The sequence below is a fragment of the Pelmatolapia mariae genome, linkage group LG17 (genome assembly GCF_036321145.2).
Source record: "Pelmatolapia mariae isolate MD_Pm_ZW linkage group LG17, Pm_UMD_F_2, whole genome shotgun sequence".
NCBI classification, from domain to species: domain Eukaryota; kingdom Metazoa; phylum Chordata; class Actinopteri; order Cichliformes; family Cichlidae; genus Pelmatolapia; species Pelmatolapia mariae.
The window spans coordinates 24,473,834-24,495,513 of record NC_086242.1 but is presented as its reverse complement, the minus strand read 5'-3'; the positions used below and the strand labels follow the sequence as shown (position 1 = coordinate 24,495,513).

General features: G+C 39.9%; 1 protein-coding gene across 3 annotated transcripts; it reads left to right on the top strand.

The window, feature by feature from the left end:
* The first annotated feature begins 586 nt into the window (after positions 1 to 586).
* cherp (calcium homeostasis endoplasmic reticulum protein) lies at positions 587 to 21,156 on the top strand. Of its 3 annotated transcripts, XM_063501256.1 has the most exons (20): positions 587 to 741; positions 1,300 to 1,473; positions 3,660 to 3,698; positions 6,025 to 6,194; positions 6,695 to 6,832; positions 6,980 to 7,131; positions 9,084 to 9,195; positions 9,392 to 9,481; positions 10,475 to 10,679; positions 11,706 to 11,869; positions 15,837 to 16,091; positions 16,263 to 16,458; positions 16,560 to 16,801; positions 17,117 to 17,250; positions 18,379 to 18,465; positions 18,834 to 18,986; positions 19,549 to 19,662; positions 19,755 to 19,849; positions 19,972 to 20,157; positions 20,254 to 21,156. In XM_063501256.1, exons 1-20 carry the CDS (start codon positions 717 to 719, stop codon positions 20,289 to 20,291), a joined length of 2,769 nt encoding a protein of 922 aa, XP_063357326.1. In that variant the 5' UTR covers positions 587 to 716; the 3' UTR covers positions 20,292 to 21,156. The 3 variants fall into 3 exon arrangements, with proteins under 3 accessions (XP_063357326.1, XP_063357328.1, XP_063357329.1); XM_063501258.1 differs by lacking the exon at positions 3,660 to 3,698; XM_063501259.1 differs by lacking the exons at positions 1,300 to 1,473; positions 3,660 to 3,698.
* The last annotated feature ends 524 nt before the right edge of the window (positions 21,157 to 21,680 follow it).

The window sequence follows — 21,680 nt, the reverse complement described above, 5'->3', positions numbered from 1 at the left end:
TGCTTTTATAGACCCCTTTTATTTGTTAATTTTTTCTGCTGTTCTGTTTTTCTTTTCCCTTTTTTAATTTCTGCCATTTGAGCATTGGACCTTAGATGGTTAGGAAAAACTGTTGACTGATGTTTTTGAACCCCATCTTTTGCTGATCATACAACAAACAAACAAAAAGATAGCTCTGCACTGCCAAGTGGGTCATTTGAAATGACCAACTGGATAGCACAGCATTCCCATTGGACTGGGTGTTGGATCCAGCTGGATAAGTGTCTTGTTTGGTCTAACTGTCCAAAGGTTTTGCCTCTTATATTGACCAGGAAGAGAAACTACAGGGTTTCAACCATGTTTTCTAGGATAGGATTTGTAAGCCTATATAAAAAATATCAGGACTAAAGATATTTTAAAATGTTGTATTTCTTTAGTATCTTACTTATAGTTAAATAAAAATATTTTCATTTTTGGACGTTTACTCGCAACTGCAACCATCAATCCACCCAAACGAGTAAGGCGCGAACACTCCTCCCAGTCGCAGGGGGCGCTGGAGACAATTCCATAGCCATCTTTTGTGGCGCTGTTTCTGTATCGCGTTTCCTGTGCGTAGCAGCGGCAATGCAAGTGATTTTGGGGGAATTTGATATACCTTTTTCTGAAAAAGTAAAGAATTTCGCCGAGTTTTTACATACATATTCTGGCTAAGTGGTTCGCTGGAACAGAAGTTAAACATGGATATCCCCAGTCCTCCCGAAGGTGAGCCGTACACCACAGCTATTTTAAATTTCGATTCAACGTAAGCGAGCACCCATGCTATCTGCTACATAGCTAACAGAACCATTGGATTTAGCATATTGATTAAGGTCACCGATCACAAGTGGATGAATGTTTAACCAGGCTCTGTGTGTAAGCATTGCACCAACTAACGTGAAAAATGGTGTAGAAATAATCCAGTAATGGAGAGTAAACGTTAGTTGTTCTAACTTTTCACGGCTGCTGGCTTTTAAGAAAAAGAACCCCATAGAAAGAAGATCCCTTATAGATATTTTTGTGCTACAGCAGCACGATTAAGAGTAAAATTACAGCCAACTGATTTAATAATACTATGTAGAAATATGGAAATAATTAATGATTACGCAACGTCTTTCCTAGATAGTTCTGTTTCAGAAGAAAATCGTTATTTTAAAGTTTTATTTGGTTTTTTGTAAAGCACTTCAGACACTATTATTTCTGTCTGTTTCAGTGTCTCTGTTTTGTGGTTTTTACAACAACATTTTTCACTGTATTTACGTCTGGGGGTTTTTTTTTGTACAGATCAGGAGCTTCGAAATGTGATTGATAAGCTGGCCCAGTTTGTTGCCCGAAATGGCCCAGAGTTTGAGAAGATGACGATGGAAAAACAGAAGGACAACCCTAAGTTCTCCTTCCTTTTTGGGGGCGAATACTTCAGCTACTACAAGTACAAACTTGCTATGGAGCAACAGCAACGTATGTAGTTAAACTGACACGTCACGATAAAAACAGAATTTTCACATAGAGGTCAATCTAGTATTGGAATATTAAGTTCATTTGATGTTCAGTACTTTGGATTTCTTACTATAATAGAAATATTCAAACTAAAAAAAATGTAATAAAAAACAGTTTTTACAGATAAAAGCGGAAAAAAAATAAAATAAATAAATAACCCAACCCAGTACATGCACCAGATATGTTGGCAGAATTATTTACTTTTCTGTTTTGGGGTGAAACTGTTAATTGAACAGTCCAACATTGTATTGGTAATGTGAATCTGTTTTTGGCATGGATTTTCCTTTTGATTAAAGTCTTTGAGACTGCCTTTATATCATCACCTGGCAACAGTAGTCCTTGTTCTGCTCGCAGCCTTCGTGAGCTGCAGAGTCAGTTCTCTAGCTCACAGAAAATCTCCCCAAAAGCAGAACAAGGATATCAGTCACTAAATGCACTAAAGACAGTGGATTTGGAATCTAAATACAGGATAAAAGGTGTCCAAATGACGCTTTGGTCTGGCTTAATAGCAACCTGGCAAATCTGTGGAAGGAGCTGTTGCAGCTAAATTTGAAAATACAAATCTTTAAATTTAGAATCTCTTCAATAACCAAAGACACATTGGTGAGGTCCAAAGAATCATTTGTCCACCCCACTTCACAATCTATGTCCCCCACTCGCCACATGGCCATAAAGGGTCCTTGCCAGTTGGCGAGTAATTTTGAATTGCAAATGGGAAGTAATACGTGCATTTTACCTCCCAGTTTGAACTGTCTGAGTCTAGTGCCTCTGAACACCATCAGGTTCTGTATCCTTTCTGGGTTTAATTCTCTGCAATAACACTCCTAATGTCATTTCTTTCCAATGACAGTTCAGGCTGGGCTGGTAGGGGATGGAGGTAGATTTCGCTTGCATCATTGTACCTGCTGAAATGGGCAAAAACGATGCTTCAGTCAGGGAAGGATTACTGCTTACTTTGAGGGTTTTTCTTTTAATAGTCTGTCAAATGTTGTATGGCTTGCCACATATTATCTGAGTTGTTTTTGTTGAAACTGTCCTGAATCTGTAATTGTTCTTTGAAGTCTCAGTGCGGTGTTTGAGATTTGCTTTTGCTAGGCTATAAGATGCCGTGTCCTGGGCTTTGTAAGCAACATCCCTGATTTTAAGCAGCTCTCTGGCCTCTTTATTTACCCAGGGTTTCTGGTTTCAGAACACTTTGATTAGTTTCAATGTGATTACCAGGTCAGTGCAGAAGTTGATGTAGGATAGAACAAATTATCTGTACACTACTACATCAGAGTCCATAAAGGTGCTCCAGTCTGTTTATTCAAAGCAATCTTGAAGTAGACAAGGTCTTAATCATTCTGTTGGTTGGTTTAGTTCTGCAAATGAGGGGTTTGTGGGTCAGTACCATTAGCAAGGAGAGATGGTCAGAGTATAGTTGATGTATACTACATGACTCTCTCTGTCATGAGCACACCCTCCCAACATTGTCCTACCAGTTTATTAAACCTCAGCCAGTCCGTCCCCAAGAATCAAGGGGTGCACAAGGCAGACTGTTTGTAAACTGGAAGCAGCGCCCAGAACTGCTGCGACCTGAAGAAAAAGAGCAGGGACAAAGGGGTTAGTTTGGTGTCGGCTTGTTGAAGTGAGGAGCTTCTTCCTCAGAGCAGGGACTGAACGGCTTCCAGCCGGCTACATACTTTTATTTATATTTTAAAATCTAGTAAGAAATATCACTGAAATATTACTTTTCAAAAGAATTCAAAATAGTAATTGTACTAACTATGCACAAATTAAATCTTTAAAAAGCTGTAAAAATATATGAAACTTCCCACATGCAGCTTCAGCAATGCTGCTTTAGAGAACCTTCTCATATTCTTCCGTGAGGAGCAATCCAGTCACGTCCTTATTGTGAGGACAGCAGTTCTTTGAGCAAAACGGAAATATTTTCTTGGCATAGATGCTGATCTTTACAAAGAAGTGAACTTAATATGAGAGTAAATTACATTATTTACTGTCCTACAGTTGGCTTTGATTACTGAAGCATAGTCACCTAATCAGCAGCCTGATACTAAAAGCAGAGTGTTGTGCAGTTTTGCATGGTGTTCTTATGTCAGTTGTGTGATACCACTGAAATGCATTAAAGTTTGCCTTTCTCCACTTAGATCCCTCTACCCACGATGGGGAGGAGTATAAATCTAAAGGTATTTATTTAAAATCAGAATTTTCAGATACATTTAAAAATTCTATTTGGAAAGTCACATTTTGTTATGCACTTTTTTGCCAGATGACACAACATTTGTGCTTTAAAATACTTTGGTTTGTTTTCATTTTGCATGTTCACATTTTTTGCTTTTTCAGTGAATTTCTCTTGGCCATACCTTAATGATCTTGATTAAAATGCTTAATCCTCCATCTTGAAATGTTAAGCTAAAACGAAGTTGTTGTTGTTGTTGTTCTTCTTCTTATTATTATGTATGATTATTATCATCAGTCATGCTGTAATAAAATAATTCCCAAATATGGGATGAATACAGTTTTATTTATCCAGTAATATAAATGTAATCCTCCTGTAATTACTGTAAAGTTTATGATTATGTTCTGAACATTTGATATTATTAAGTGATAACATTTACTTGGCTTTGTTTCACTTTTTTCTATAAAATGAATTTTACTGCATTAATATCTTTGGTGATAAATGGCCAACAATAAGACTGTTAACATTTTTAATGTGTTCTCTATTAGTTGAAATTCCAGCAGTGGAAAAATTGGCTTAATACAATCCACAAAACATTTCTACCATTTATTCTGCATCACAAACTGAACGTAGTCCTTTGAAGTCCTCTGTCTGTACTTGTAACTTTGAAGAATAGTTCAGTTTGGCTTTGGTAAACATTGCAAAGCGTATCCTAAAAGTATCATTTTAGGAAAGCTATAACATGAGTTTAAATTCCATGTTTCAAAAAAGTTGGGACAGGGCTGCAGTCATCCCTCTGTAGCATCCCCTCTTTTTTAATAACAGTGTGTAAACATCTGGGAAATGAGGAGACTGGTTAAGACGGATGTGAGCATATGTTCTAAATATTGCATATACCTTGCAGTATTGATACTACCTTTCCAAATATACATGCTGTCAAATAATTTGACACTAATGCATCCTCTGCCATCAAGGATTCAGGCTTTTGAACTGACTGCTGATGACAAGCCAGATGTTCCCTCTCCTCTTTAGTCTGAAAGATGCAGCATTCATGGTTTCATAAACAATTTCAAACTTTGATTCATCTGACCTCTGAGCGGTTTTCTATTTTGCCTCGGCCCATTTTAAGTGAGCTTTGGTCCTGAGAAGACAGCAGTGTTTCTAGATCATGTTCATATGTGGCTACTTTTCATGATAGAGCTTTAACCTGCGTTTGTTGAGGGGACTGTGAGCTGTGTCCTCACACAGTGATTTCTGGAAGTGTTCCTGAGCCCATGCACAGATTTCCGTCACAGAACCATTCCTGGTTTTATTGCAGTATTTGAAGGTCGTGGGCATCCAATACTGATTTCCACCCTTGTCCCTTGTGCACAGCGATTTCTTCAGATTCTCTGGAATTTTTTAAACAATATTATGTACTTAAGTCTTCAGAAACAAATATGAAATTGTTCCTCAGTTTTTAGACAGTTTTTTGAACATTGGTGAAACTCTGCCAATTTTTACCTCTGTTGTAGTTGTCATCTAATTTAAAATTAGCATATATTTTTCTTATGGTGATGTGGCTCAACAGGTATAGCGGGTTGTCTACCAATCAGAAGCTTGGTGGTTCACTCCTCGGCTTCCCCATTCTGCATGTTTACGTATTCTTGGACAAGCTATTGAAACCCTAGTTATGTGTGAATGTTAGACAAGGTTAGGGAAAGAAAAAAAGCACCTCTGTGAATATGTTTGACATTAGGTGAATGGGACTTGTAGTAAAAAGCTCAGAGTAAAAAAAATGTTGAATAAGTACTGTCCATTTACCTTTTAAAACTGTAGATGTTGTCAGTTTAGGCATCTGTGTTCTGTTGTCAATAAAGCAAGGGTTTAAGAGATTTGCAAATATTGCATTCTGTCTTAAAATTCACATTGTCCATACATTCTAGGAATTAAGTTTGTATTCTCAAGTCTTGGTACAACAGAAATGTGTTTTCATTTAATCGAGCAGCCCAGCCTCAGTTTGTGGAGATGCCAACAGGTTACCTCAGCGCACCAGTTGTTCCTGCAGCAATCAGCAGTACCAGGAGGGGATGTGTTGATACTGATTGCATGTCTTAAATTGTGTTCACTCCTCTACTTGGAACATTTCATCTGCTTGCTATATGTAGGCCATGTTTTATTTCTTCCTCAGAAAACCATATTGGCAGATTAGCAGTATTTTTTTTCTCTTCATGATTTATTAATTATGTTCATGGCCATCATGTTGTCATCAGCAGCAGCTATACAAAAGAAACACTTCGTCTTAAGGACTGAACATTCAGTCCTGTTTTTTGCTTGTTTGTTTGTTTGTGCAGAAATATACAACCCTGGTGCAAAAGATGTGGTTGATATCCCCCCTCCACCGATGCCGATGATTGCTCCACCTCCAATACCTCCACCCTCTGCGCCCGCTATAGATGAGCTCATTCAACAGAGCCAGTGGAATCTGCAGCAGCAGGAGCAGCATCTGCACACGCTCAGACAGGTAAAGTGGAAAAAATGTAATGAAAGAAGCATATCCTTCCCTCCAGGAACATTTATTCCCGTGTACTGGTTGTTGATGAACGTTTTTGTTTTGAAGTCTGTCTTTGCTGAATGTTTCAGTTGTCCGGAGCTGACTGGAGAATTTTTTTGTGAGGGCAAGACAATTTCTGTTTTGCACATATAACTTCTTTACAGAAGAGTAACTCTCTCTGCTAACAAAAGTGGGATCCACTCTTGAATGCTTGGAAAGAAATTAAGTAGTTATCACTCCATGCATTAAACAAAATAATAATGAAGAGCATGTGATACAAGAAATAAACACGCTGGAGAGATTATATCTCTCGGCTGGTCTGGGAACGCCTTGGTGTTCCCTCGGAGAAGCTGGGGGAGGTGGCCAGGGAGAGGGAGGTCTGGGTTTGGGTGGATGTGATACAAATGGCTGAGGGGACATCACAAGACCAGTGTTGACCAGTATATTTTTCTAATGCTTTCTCAATGTAGGAACAGGTCACTGCAGCCATTACTTTAGCTATGGAGCAGCAGACCCAAAAGCTGCTGCTGGAAACGCAGTTGGACATAACAGAATTTGACAACCTGCTTCAACCCATTATAGACACCTGCACCAAAGATGCCATCTCGGTAAGGACATAACGATAGGACTTTCTATGAATCTGGGCCACACAGGAAATCATTCCTCCTATTGGCTTTCTCTTTGTACAATTCCTTCATGTAAAGAGTTAGTATAATTAGAGCTATTTACATTTCACTTTTGTTTTTCTTCCTCAGGCTGGTAAGAACTGGATGTTCAATAATGCCAAGACCCCACAGCACTGTGAACTGATGACATCACATCTACGCAACCGCATCACTGCTGATACAGCTCATTTTGAGCTGCGCCTACATCTTATCTACTTAACAAATGACGTTCTTCATCACTGGTACCCAAACCTAAATACACTCATGAACCCATGTAGTTTACTTGTGTACTTTATCCGTGAGAAAACGAATAATGGAGTAGCATTATAAGTAATCTGGAAGTGGGTAAAATCAATTTTGCTCACCGTCTTTCTCTTTCCTGTTTTTTTTTTCTTTTTTCTTTTTCTTTTCTTTTTTCTCCCCATGGAAAAATTTCCATTCTTATAGTAGTCCAGCCTAGAAATAATAAATACATGAAGTAGTTTTTCAGCATCAGGCAGAGTTTGTTCTAGTTTAGAGATATTGCACAAATGGAAGAAAGCAGTCCTACATGTTTGTTTAAAATTTGCACTGAAGGACATATCCTGGTCAAAAATGACTCCAAGATTCCTCACAGTGTTACTGGAGGCCAAGGTAATGCGATCCAGAGTAAGAATCTGGTTAGAGACCATAACTCTAGGGCTGAGTACAATAACGTCAGTTTTATCTGAATTTAGATGCAGAAAATTAGAGGCCATCCAGGTCTTTATGTCTTTAAGACATTCCTAATTGGTGTGTGTTATCTGGCTTCATGGATAGATAAAGTTGGGTGTCATCTGCATAGCAGTGAAAATGTATGCTATGCCTTCTGTTGATACTGCCTAAGGGAAGCATGTATAATGTAAACTCAATTGATCCTGGCATCATTAGCACTGAACTCCATAATTAACCTTCATATGTGAAGAGGACTCTCCATTTACATGAACCTACAGTATGCTCGAATAGCCACACAATGTTATGGTCAACAGTATTGAACGCTGCACTGAGGTCCAGCAGGACAAGCACAGAGAGGAGTCCACTGTCAGAGGCCATAAGATGATAATTTGTAACCTTCACTAAAGCTGTTTCTATGTGATTAGCTCTGAAACCTGCCTGACACGCTTCAATAAGCCACAGTTTTGCGTGGCTCTTCTGGTCCTCCATAGTTTAAAGTGAATGGGAACAGCTTGAAACAGGTAATATGTCAGAATAGTGGAGTTTTTTTTTTCATGTTCCAGTTAAGAAGGTTTTTTTCATAATTTTTTTGTTTTTCATCCTTTTTTTTAAAGAATAACTGAGGGACCAAACTGAGAGAATTTTAATAGTTTGACTCTTAGTTATGTAGCAATAACTATACCTTCTTTCACCTGTCCATGCAAAGTTACTACAGTAGCACTAGAGGTAGAAAAATGTAGCAATACCACACACGTTGAAGAAGCAGAAACTTTGTCAAGTGGCACACTGTGTATGAATTGATTTTATCTAGTATTGAAAATGTGCAGTTGTTGGTCTCTGTAAGGTGTACCTTGCTAGTACCATGTTTGACTGTTTTATATTACACAGGAATATTGCAGATAGGGTTGATGAGTGAAGCTCACTCAGCCCATTAACTGAGCTTAGCATTCAGTGTTCTGATGGCAGGATAAAAGCTGTTTCTCAGCCTGGCTGTCCTGGGCTTTCTGTTGAACAGGTGAGAAAATTCGGCAGAAATTTTGTGCCAATGATCTTTTGTGCTGTCTAATGACCCTCTGCAGGTTTTTCTGCCACCAAGCCATAAGGATACCAGGCTTTGTTGTAGGTCAGGACACTCTCTGTGGTGCTGCAATTAAAAAGCCACCAACAGTTTCTTATCCAGATGGTTCCTTCTAGCATCTTAAGGATGTGGAGTCCTTGTTGGTTTTAACGGTTTTAACGGCCATGTTGTTGTTAGTGGTTCATGACAGGTCATGCCATTTTGTTTTACCCAGCTCCCTGTACGCAGTCTTGTCCCCTCTGCTGATGAGGCCAATAACTGTTGAATTGGAGAAGGGAGGTGTGCAGGAGAGGGCTCAGCACACAGCCTTGGCCCATGCTGTGGGTCAGCATGCAGGAGCCAGGCATTGCTCATTTATTGTAGTATTGTAATGGATTATGTGCCTCAATGTTTTGTTTGTGATTCTTGTAATGTTTTACACAGCCAGCGGAAGCAGCAGAAGGATTTGTTGGCAGCACTGCAGAAAGTTGTTGTTCCAATCTACTGCACAAGCTTTCTAGCTGTGGAGGAAGAAAAACAGCAGAAGATCACCAGGGTAAATACAGGCACATATTTTCCAAGTCTAACACACTAACTGGTTTTTCTTTGCTATAGCAGCTTCAGCTATGAATATTCATTTATATCAGTTTATTAGTAGCTTATATCTGGTGATTAAAAGGAAGTTTTTTCTCCTCTCCATTTATTGAACGGGAAAAAGGTTTCTGTTTCTGACATTTCTTCTCCCTTCACAGTTGTTGCAGCTTTGGGAGAAAAATGGGTACTTTGATGAGGAGACCATTCAACAGCTCCAAAATCCAGCACTGGGCCTTGGCCAGTACCAGGTGAGTGGAACATGTCTTAACAATCAGATTTTAGAGCTGGACCCAAATATTTCACTTTCAGGATTTTTATTATGTAAGTATTGGGCACTATGGTGTTGCAGTGGTTACCACTGTTGCTTCACAGTAAGAAGGTCTCTGCCACAGACTGTTGATCTGTCCAGTTGTAGCCCTCCCCTCGCCTTATTGGAGCTGGGTTAGGCTCCAGGCCCCTGTGACAGGAGGCAATGTCAGGCGTTTTTATCCCACATGCTGTGAATGCATTCCCCCCTCCCAACTGGAAAATTTTCTACCTGGGACACTGCGCTGAGCATGCATGTTTTTATACTACCAGATGGGAGCAAATATGGTGATAGCGGGAGGTTCAGATGAGCGAGGGAATGAGACTATAATTGAAGAAAAGTCAGACGAGCTAGTTCCAAAGAGAAACAGCCCTGGATCAATAATCTGGCAGTGGTTTGGATTTCATAAGGATGTCAAACAAAATCCCGTAATTTGCAAAAGATGCCGTAAAGCTATTGCCGCAAAAGGTAGCAGTACCAAAAATTTATTCCACAACCTGAAAAGTCATCCACTGCAAAATGAAGAATGTTTTCAACTCTGCATGTCAACACCTCCCCACACGCCAAAGAAAACGTTAAACCAGCCATAAAGAAAAAGTGCTGTCAGAGTTCTACATATCAGCAAGAGAAAATATATCCCAGCAGCTAATAAACGTGACCTTCTTCCCAACAACTATGGCTCTATGGACCAGCAGCAATCGTTGGAATCTGTCAGAAAGTAGTCAGGTGTGCATCACCACGGATAACAGGCGTAACATAATCAAAACAATATATATGCATCTATCTATATATCGATCTAGATTTGTGTGTGTCCGTGTGTGCGTATGTGGATATATGTATATATGTTTTTCCTCATATTACCCGGCCCCACTCATGACTTTTTTTCTATTTTTCCCATCATAGACTTTATCTGGTATTCTGTTGTTTCTTTCAGGCGTCCCTGATAACAGAATATGCTGCAGTGGTGCAGCCAGTCCAGTTGGCCTTCCAGCAGCAGATCCAGGCATTGAAGACTCAGCATGATGAGTTTGTTGCTAGTCTGAAGCAGCAACACCAGTCACAACCGCAGTCTGCCCCTGTAGGACAGCTAGCTGCCCCAGCTGAACCGGAAAAGCCCCCCCCTATGACTACGCAAGCTGGTGAGTGGAAAAACACTCAACCAAAGCAGAAGCACAGCCTCGTGCATGAGATTGTGTCAACTGCCTATACAGTTGGGGATATAATTATTTGATCCCTTGCTGAATTTGCGAGTTTGGTCACTTGCAAAGAAATTAACAGGCTGTAATTTTTATGGTAGTTTAATTTTAATGGAAAGAGACAGATTATCAACCAACACTACAGAAAAAACACATAAATACATAAAAGTTATAAACTGATTTTCAGTATTTGATCCTATTGTGGAAATTTAGTGCATTAAATAAAAGAGGTTATACTGCTGGAGTTGTCTTGTGAGCAGTTTATTCTTACAAGTACTTACAATTCAGTACAAGGCACTGATGGTGTTATGCTGAGGAATTCACCAAACAAAGGATCCAACAGGGGAGAGATGCAGGGGTCTGATTCCTGCTCAGCATTTCTCTTTCTAAACATGGCGTGAACTAATCATTTGATTCAGGTGTGTTGACCCAGGCGGATATCTAAAACCTGCAGGATACCGGCCCTTGAGGCCTGGAGTTGCCTACCCCTGAGATAGACTTTGCGACTCATTTTATGTCTCTAAAAGCAACATTTCCCTGCCTGCGCTGCCTGCGCTGCCTTGCACCGCTGCATGTTAGTCTGTTTCAGTTGAGGCCTGTGGGGCACTATCAGCCAATGAAACAATAGACACATTTCTTGTTTTTGTAGATGAATATTTCACACTTTAAGGCTGCCTGTTTATTTAAGGGAGATGACCCATACAATATAATCACAGATGATAGATTAAATAGATTTTAGGTAGATGCTTATGCATTCTTAAAGTCTTATATGTTGAATTGATGTCATCTGTTTAGAGCCCCTGCCAGTCAGTGCTGTTCTCCATGCCCGTGTTGCTGTGCATGACGTTTTAGCACAAACACTTTAAAGGTGATAATTTAGGACTTCAGCAGTAATACAGACAGCAATGTAGTTAAACCTGACCAAGTCCATGTATGTTTGTTTTATGATGTCTCTTTTTTTGTGTTCAGGAGATGTAAAGCTTCCCATGTCAGGTCCTCCTCCGGGAGAGTTTGATGGATCTTCATCCAGGCCACCAGACCCCAGCAACCCTAGTGGTCCCTCAGATATACCCCCCACAAAGCCTGCCTGGTATGACCCTCAGCATATGAGCCCCTGGAACCCCAACCAGCCGGTAAAGACCTTTTAGTGCGTGTTTCTTGTGTGTGCGTGTTTCTTGTGTGTGTGCATGTGTTTCTTGTGTGTGTGTGTGTGTGTGTGTATGCGCGCGTGCGTGCGTGTGTGAGGGAAAATATTGAAAGATACAGAAGGAGAGTGCATATTTGCTGGATATTCTCAACTACAGTGGTGTGTACAGCCCTTCCTGATTTCCTATTTTTTTATTTGTTTATCACACTTAAATGTTTCAAATCATCAAATACATTTGAATATTAGACAAAGATAGCACAAGTAAACACAAAATGCAGTTCCTAAATAAAGGTGTTTATTATTAATAGGAAAACAATTAAAACCTACATTGCCCTGTAGCTGAAGAGGCAGTTAGGACAGAGGGTGATTTTACTCTAAGTGAACATTAAGAGCGTGCAAGAAAGAGCCAGGTAAGAGCTAACAACTCTCAACTGAAACATAAAAAAGTCTTCCAGGGGTGTACAGTGCAATGAAAAAAACTGTCTGTGCGCTTAATTATTATGTATACGTAGTACGCATGTGACAGCTTTGCAAGCCACTTTGTTATTTTGTGAAGCCATAGTACGTCACAATGTGACAGAGTTGTAGTCTGTTGTTATAACATATTGTTATTGTATCGTTATCGTATCAATGTAATTAGCCTTAAATTCTACAACAGTTCCCACACTTCCTTTGTGTTTGCCACCAGTCCACTGATAGATAGTATGTGCTGGCAGCTCAGAGAATCTAATGGAATTTGAAAGAGGTGTTTTCACGCTGAAAAAAACAAAGCGATATTTTAAACCTTTAAAAGAAAGCCAGCCCATCAGAATAAAACAAACACAACGTGCACCAACTGGAGGTGCATCTGACAACAAAGGAAAAGTTTATAAGTACAACAGCGAGTTGGAAAAGGAGTTTACGTGGCTGATTTACGATGCTAAGGCACAACTTTTATTTTGTCAGCACTGCTCAGAAACAGCAAAAAAGAGTAAATCAGACATTCTTTACATTGTGGGAAACAAGATATTTTAAAGAGTTGATGTTGAAAAACACCACATTGCATGCTTGTGCTGCAACTTTTGAACTGTGCTACAAAACTAGCAACCTTTGTAGCACCAGTACTATAAGCTAGGAATGTTAACGTACATTCAGTTTTATATGTTATATAATTTATATAGCACCAAATCACAGCAACAGTCCCCTGAAGGCACTTTATATTATATTATATCTATTTTAGAATAGAATAGGCCTTTTATTGTCATTGTACATGAATGACAAAATTGTGGGTGCTCCACAACAACTGTGTCGGAATAAAATAGAAACAAAGCAAGAGAAGTATGTTAAAATATTAGAGAAAGGCACACATTAGATAGCAAAACACTTGCAAAATGCTGGGAAGTAGGGCAAAGAGAAGACTTGGTCTGTTTGTGTGTGAGTGGCTGGAGTGATGGGGGTTACTCAGACCATGGTTCAGGCTGGTGACGTGGGTGAGCAGGGGTGGGTTGCGGGGTGATAGTCCGAATGGTCCAGGGCAAGAAGCTGTTTGTGAGTCTGGAGGTGTGAGAGCAGAATAAAGCTTTTGGGATTTACTTTCCTGATTTCCTTGCGCATACATCAAGACTGTTACCTGGTACCTAGTGGCTATTTTGAAGAATCTAAAATATAAAACCTGTTTTCAGTTATTTCACACGTTTTAGTTTACTCAGGGCCGTGCAGAGACGTTTACAGGGGCGGGTGCTCAAAGTTAAAAACGGGCACATTGAACCAGGCTGAATAACAACAACACACATTCATCAAGAATCTAATATGGGACCGCATCATACTATATCACTGTTGTAAGGTGGCGACAAGGCAAAGCAAACGTAGCCTATGTTTTACCTGATGGATACAATGTTGCTGTTGAGGGGTTTCTGCTGCTCCTGCTGCTGATAGTGCTGGAGGGCAGGGCTGTGTTGATCTGAGACTGTAGACATTAAAAAGTCCATAGGAGAGATGGTAGCTGATTAAACACGTGTCATGAGATAATAACAAAATGCAAAGATTGGTGACAGCGCTTGGAACCAATAGGCAACAAAAAACTGTGAGAAATAAATTAGGCTCTGCCTGTGAAATCACTCTTTGCTTCTCTTCTTCCTTCCATCCCCTCATTTCATCTATCACTCTCCACTTGCTGTCTATCTGAGAACAAGACACAACTTGCTATTGCAATAAACTATAATTTAATTATCCACACCTAACAACTCTTGCACTTAATCTATAATAAAATGATGACAGAAAATGTTATAGCACTGCCTTTAGTAGCCTCACACAGCTCCTACTGTTTCCTCCTCATGTCCTTACCAGGCATGTCTGGACAATGTTATATCATGAGTAATAATTTAAAAAAATCCATATACATAAAACAAACACAGGCACGCACACACAGTGACATTTTAGACCTCCTTCAGAATACTGTATATACTATGGGCATCACGGTGCTGATCCAGAATCCTTACATTATTATTTATTACTAGAGTTACAATAATAAAGCAATGAGGAGGGGGAAGTAATAAATATGAAATAATGTATATATGATGATTCCATTTGTTTCACTATCCACTCTGTGCAGGGGGAAAGCTTATCACATTTTTAAACTGTAGAGATACAATAATTTTACTGCTGTAAAATCCAAATTTTGTCTTGTTTAAAATATAAATCTAATATAATCTGCTTCTTAATGTATGCTCTTTAAAATACAGCGTGTGTTTTTTTTAAAATATTATAATTATTATAATGCATAATTATGTGGACATGCATATTAGATCGTTTTTAGTGAAATATAATCCCTCCAGAAAGGCAGGAAAAGCCCTGTAACTTACTTTAAAACTAAATATGTTCCCTAAAACGGTGACAGAGCTACAGACCCATGACACCCTTACCCAGTTAGCCAGCAGCTAAGACCAGCACTACTTGTGCAGTTAATAAAAGGACAGGTAATGTTTGTCGCACTGTTACACACACAGCACGCTCGTTTGTTTCAGTTCGTCAGTTGCCACAAGACAACTTACCAACGTGTACGTAATAAGCTAATACTCCTGGGTGCTATACACTACAGTGTACGCTGTACACCTACTTACTGGTTTTGTCGCATCAGTCTGTATGGGAGAAATATAGTAAGTCTGTGTCTCTGAGTTAATTTGTGTTTCTCCTACAGCTCGAGACCGCAAAAAATGCGCGTGCTCTTTGTGAGCTCGTTCCTGGCTCGTAACCAGCGCGTTCTGCCGTCAAGGGCGATCATTGGTTAAATGTGATCATGTGACTAATGCAAGCTAGATCCTTTTATTTAGCAAAACTGTGATTAATAGTATATATTATTGTTGAGGGGCACAGACAGGACTCCGCACACCCACACACATAAAAAAAATAATAATTTTTTTTTAAAGTTGCCTCAACAAGAGGGCACTTTGGGCACCCATCAGGAAAGGGGCGGGTGCTCAAGCCCCTCCAGCCCCCCCCCCCCCCCCCCCCCCCCCCCCCCCCCTGCACGTGCCTGACTTTACATGATTCCATACAGCTAATTTGATCATATTTGCTGGCCAGGTTAACATTTATAATAAATGTTTAATACTTCAGGAAAATGGTCAAAGAAAAAGTCTCTTCTGACTTTTTGAACTGCAGCATTGAGCTAAGGTAAGGGTACAAAATAGAAGTCGGTCACACTGGCCTCACTTGAGCTGACCAATCCTAGGTCACTCTGGATGACAGCTACAGGGGAAAAAATTCTTCTGACAGAATGGACGTGTCATTGTGGGCTTTTTAACTAGTAATTCCTATCATTAATGCTGAAGGATTACTAGTGTAGCCACACTAAATTGTCGCCCTGGCCTTGCCCATCTAGTGACATGTCTCTTAATCATCACAGTTCCTCACTTTGCAATTTACTGGCAAGCTCAGGTCGTGGTCACATCCTTTCTGTCTTGGCTCTTCCTCAGCCTCCTTTTGACCCAAACCAGCCACCACCACCTTGCCCTCCTTGGAACAGCCATGAGGGGATGTGGAATGATCAGCGGGACCCAGGAAACTGGAGTGGAGGTCCTGGTAGAGAAGGAGGTCCTTGGAGTGGTCCAGGTGGATCTGAGCACGCTCCTCCATCTTGGAACTCGTACGACCAGCAACCACCATGGGGAAATCAGCCGGACCAGCCTCCCTGGGGTCAGAGGGAGCCACCATTTCCTCCACGCATGCAGGCATGTGGGAGAACATTTCTGTGGTTTTACTTCCTCTGCTATTTACTTTGCATTTACAACTTACATTTACACTGCATCCTTTTCTGAATTTGACTTTCTTTTGTTGCAAAAAAGATGCTAGAGCTTCTTACTTACATGAATAATTGTGGTGTTTCACTTGCATTTTTACAGAGACCGCCCCATTTCAGAGGACCTTTCCCTCCTCACCAGCAGCCACCTCCTTTCAACCAGCCCCCTCCGCCCCCACACGGCTTTGGACGTTTTCCCCCTCGCTTTATGCAGGAAGACTTTTCTCCCAGACATCACTATGACAGACCACCCTATACACCACATCGATTTGACTATGCTCAAGGAGAATATCCTGGAGGTTAGCGGAGAGACCCAGAGTCATAGATCAGAGGAGATGCATGTTTCTGCGCCTTTTAATTTTCAGGTGTATTTAAAAAAATCTCCAAATATGTTTGACAGATATTCCGGGTCCTCCTCCCCACCACCATCCCAATCAGAGGCTTCCTCCACCAGGTATGGGAGCCGATCATCCTCCCTGGGGTGGAGGCCAGCACCCGGAATTTGGCCCACCGCCACATGGTTTTAATGGCCATTCACCTCACATGCGTCATCGCCAGCATCCAGTGCAAGATGATCCCAGTCTGGTGCCAAATGTGCCCTACTTTGACCTGCCAGCTGGTCTCATGGCTCCGCTTGTTAAAGTAAATCTTCTGCTTCTCATTGTAGGACAGGGGAATGAAAATAAATACAAATGTAAAAAAACAGTAAAAACTGCTACCATTATGGTTCAAGTAATGCACTTCTTATATAGTGCTGTTTTACTATTTTCTCCCAGTCACACACGTGTGACTTAAGTGTATTTTTTGTTTTCATACACCACACAAAAAGAGGTACTGTGGTGGCTTTTTAGAATTTTTAGCATGGATTTTGTACTGAAGTGGTATCCAGAATAGACACATTTAGCCCCAATTAAGAGTGCATGCCTTATGGTCTTCCTTTTACTGTCAACTGTACAGCTTGAGGACTGTGACTATAAACCTCTGGACCCTAAGGACATTCGGTTACCTCCACCCATGCCACCCAGTGATCGCCTGCTAGCTGCTGTGGAAGCTTTCTACAGCCCTCCATCTCATGATCGGCCTAGGAATAGGTACGAACACACACTTTTTGTGCAACACAGTTAAACTTAATTTCATAATAGAATTTAAAAATATAAATCAATGAATAGGTGATTCAGTTTAACTCTTATTTATATAGCACCAAATCATAACAGGAGTCACCTCAAGGCACTATATAATGCTGGGTAAAGACCATAAAATAATAAAGAGAAAACTCCAACAATCACATGACCCCGTCTGAATGTTGGCATTTTCTCTTGACAAGCACTTAGTGTCAGTGGAAAGGGAAAAGTTAAGGACAACTCGTGAAAATTGCAGAGTGCTGTATAAAAGCATAAAAAGTAAAAGTAAAAAGTGGTGAGTGAAGAAGAAATGCTTAGTAAAGAACTACCTGATAATAACCAATTACAATTACTTTTCTATGAAAAGTCTTGTAGGGACTGTCACTAGTTTTGAAAGTAGCTGTATATAATGATATGTCTGTAAGATGGCTATGACTAATTTTTTCTCCAGTGGTTAAACATTTGTGAAGAAGATCATAAAGTCATTACAGTTGGTGTAAGCGAATGTTTGTCTCAGCAGAGGTCTCTTTGACAGCCAGGCTATGGTGCTAAAAAGAAATGTATTGTTCGTATTTTGTTCAGTCAGTAATTGTAAGTAAGATTTACTAGCCTTATAGAAACTAAATTAGTGAGACATTTCCTCTCCAGCTTACAGGTTATCTGCTTTAACTTCCTAAGACCCGAACTCTTCCATGGCACGCATTTTTAATTTCTCTGGGCTGATTGGGCAAATTTAGTATTGTGGTTTAGACAACCCAAAATGTGATGTTCACATATGTGGAGGTTAAGGTGTTTGTTTGTGAATTATATCAATTATAGCTGGTCAAGTGTTCCGCAACCAGGACAAAGACCGCATTGTTCCTCCTGTATGAGAGATTTGACTAGCAGACAAACTCTCCTTTCCAGCAACCTGGGATAGACTTAAAAGTCTGAGAAGTGTGATCCCCTATAGTTGGAGCACACCCTCGGGTCCCACTTAGTCTTTTGTAGCTGTTTATCTGCAGCAGTTGCTGTAGAAACTGGGTGAAGTACTACTAATTTGTTTAAAAATCGCAGTGAATAGTAATTACATGTATTTGTGGTTGGTTTCTCATTCAGTGAAGGCTGGGAGCAGAATGGCCTGTATGAATTCTTCAGGGCTAAGATGAGGGCCAGAAGGAAAAAGGATCAGGAGAAACGTAACAGGTGAGCTTTTCCTTCATAATAGAGTATTCTTTCTTTTTCCATCTCTCTCCTGTGCTACAAATATCAAAATACATCATATTTAAACAGATTTTTTTAAACTTGACTGTTGTTTACTAATCATGTCACCAGGTGTCATTATTCATGTCACATCTTTATAATACAGAAAAAAGGAATAAAATAATGTTTATTGGTTCTTCTTTTAGTTTTACAGCACTTTGGTCAATGATTGTTGTTTTTAAATGTGCTTAATAAAGTGAATTGTCTTTTTAAAAGGAGGATGTCATGCTTTTCAAAGTATTAAACAGTTAAACCCAGAACTTTGTATGTTCTGATAGTTTTATCATTTCTCCAATGATGACTGGTTCTAGTGGTCGTGGAGGCAGCCGCTCCAGGAGTCGCTCTCGCAGCCGAGGGAGGTCTTCGTCTCGCTCCAGCTCTCACTCCTCAAAGTCCTCCAGGTCACGCTCCCGTTCATCACGTTCCCGCTCCCAAAGCCGCTCTCGCTCCTACTCACGATCCAGGTCTGTATCCACACATCAAAGCATGGTACCTTCAGTCGTGATTTGTTAGATCCTGCGAAGTCTCATTCACAAGCTATGAAATGCACTCTAGTTCCACCAGTTCTTGATTTTCCATTGTGTTTGCTTACCCCAGCTCCCATGGTCATTTTGTTTAATAATCCACTTGATCATTTACAATCAAACATTACCGTGGAATGAAAGTGGAATATTTTCACATAATCACGGCCAAATTTAACACCAGGAACTTGATGAGTTGGACTAAAGACCTGTAAATACAGCAGATCTTGTGACAATGGCTTCTTGATATTATATTTCTATTAGGTTTACGCAGTGAAGCCATAATGACTCTGCATAATGCGTGTACATGGAAGTCTTTGTGTATCATTAATTCAATGCATATCTGACTGAATAGATTTGTTTTTTGGGGGGTTTTTTGGTAATTGAAGTCTCTTATTTAAAAACGATGCTGTTGGATATAATGAATGTGTTTTGGGCTTTGAATGCTGAATATGACTGAAGTGTGATTCATGTCACCTAATTTGTGTTCAACCAAACTCTTTAGGTCCAGGAGTAGATCCAGGTCATCTCGTAGTCACTCTCGCTCCAGGTCTCGATCCCGCTCACATTCACCCACCAAGCGACGGCGTGGCCCAAAATCTCGGAGCTCCTCCCCTCCGTGAGTTTCTTCACTACTCTTTCATCATATGCTTTGCTAAAAAAAACTTTATCCTGTAGTGTAATGATGAATTTCTCTCGTGCTTTCTGTAGTTCCACAGCAGTGCTGGGCACAACTTCTTCAAAATTACCTGCAGACACCAGGTTAGGGGAGGAAAACAAAGGTCATCAGCTACTGATGAAGATGGGTACGCTCTCATTATTATGATTTACATTTTATTTCATTTTTTAAATCCAGTAAAGATGTTTGAAGAATGATATTTTTGAATATTTTGTGAAGCGACCTAAAATGACTTCCTGTCTGCTGTAGGTTGGAGTGGCTCAGGGGGCTTGGGGGCTAAAGAACAGGGCATCCAGGACCCCATTAAAGGAGGCGATATCAGGGATAAATGGGACCAGTACAAAGGTGTGGGGGTCTCACTGGATGACCCTTACGAGAACTATCGCAGGAATAAAAGTTACAACTTTGTAGCTCGCATGAAGGCAAGAGAAGAAGGTACATAAAATCTTTTATTCAGGAATTACTCACAAAAATAAATTGGGTTGTCCCTTATCTAACTCCTCCGTTTGTTTGTTTTTCTTTCTTGGTCAGTCAATCGGGAACCCCAGGACGCCCCTTCAACTGACTGATGCAGTCAAATTGTGTGAAACAACCCTCTCCTCCTCACCACCGCCACCACAGATCTAACTTTTTATTTTAGTTGGTTTTCCACCCAGGATTTGTCACTAGTCCCAAAAGTCCAAACTAAAGGAGAACACTATGCATTTTTAAGCGTGTCTAAGAGTGCAAAGAGCTTTTGCTGCCTCTAAGTCAAGTTTGTCCAAGCAGAACATGTACAGTGTGTAGATGTGACAATTGACGCTAACAATAGCAACATCACAGGAGTCAGCTAAAACATTTTTGTTCAGCTTGGACCCTCGAATAACTATCTGTTTAATTTTATTATATTTGACTTCCAGTGTTTCATGTAGGTGTTCGTAATTCTACAGACTGAAAACAGAGGTCTCAGTCACACTCAACATTTAGGAGCTAGGGCATAATATAAGTGAATAATGTGTATTAAAGCAGTGCTTTTCTTTCACTTGCGGTGGATTGTCAAAATAATTCTTTAATAAATAACAAAAGCAGTGCTTTTTTCATAAATTATTCCGGCTCTTTTTGTGGAGGAATTTGTCTTAAAGAAAACTGCTTACTGTGGAAGGTGTCAAAAGTCTCAGAAGAGTGGGTTCTGAAAATAAGATGTGGCCAGATCACTATTTGTAAAACAGAAATGTCATATGTGAGAACTGAGCGTTTTAGGCAAAAGTAGAATAAAGGTATGGTTGCTCTTGTGAATCTTCTTTTTAAGCAGCTTATTATTGTGACATTTTATTTTTCAGGTAATGACTTCTCTTTAGATGTCTTTTAGTTGTAGTGTTAAAATGAAGCTCAACAATTCCCCTGTATTTTTATCCACAAGCACACTGTAGAGACATGATCTAAATAAACAATTCTGACAGCTCACAATGGGCCTTTTCTTTCTGTTTGCACGATCAATAATCACACTGTCCTGCTGGCTTGGCCATCTCCAAATGGTCACTAACATGCAGTGTGTAATCTTTTTTTCCTGGCAATTTTTAATTCAATCAAAAGTGTAACTGATAGGTAATGAAATCTTCAAATTATATGATCCTAAGATTCTGCATTACTAGTTGTAAAAGTCAGTCTTTATTATTTTGACCTAGCACAGCATTCTCACTGAAACCCATAATTGTGCCTTTTCCATCATATTGCCAAATGCAATATTTCTGGACCCTTTTAAATTCATAGCTCTTTGATGAACACTATATTCAGTATATACTGTATTCTTTCATGGCTGCTACTCAGATGGTTTTGTATTTACACTCAAACTTGCCTAAGAAAAATATTTGATACACGATTGTCTCATATGATATAAAGTCCAAGTGTTGACATTTTAAACTCAGAAAGGCAAAGATCAGCTTTACAGAGACAGCATAATGTTCTCTTAAAAGGTCTTT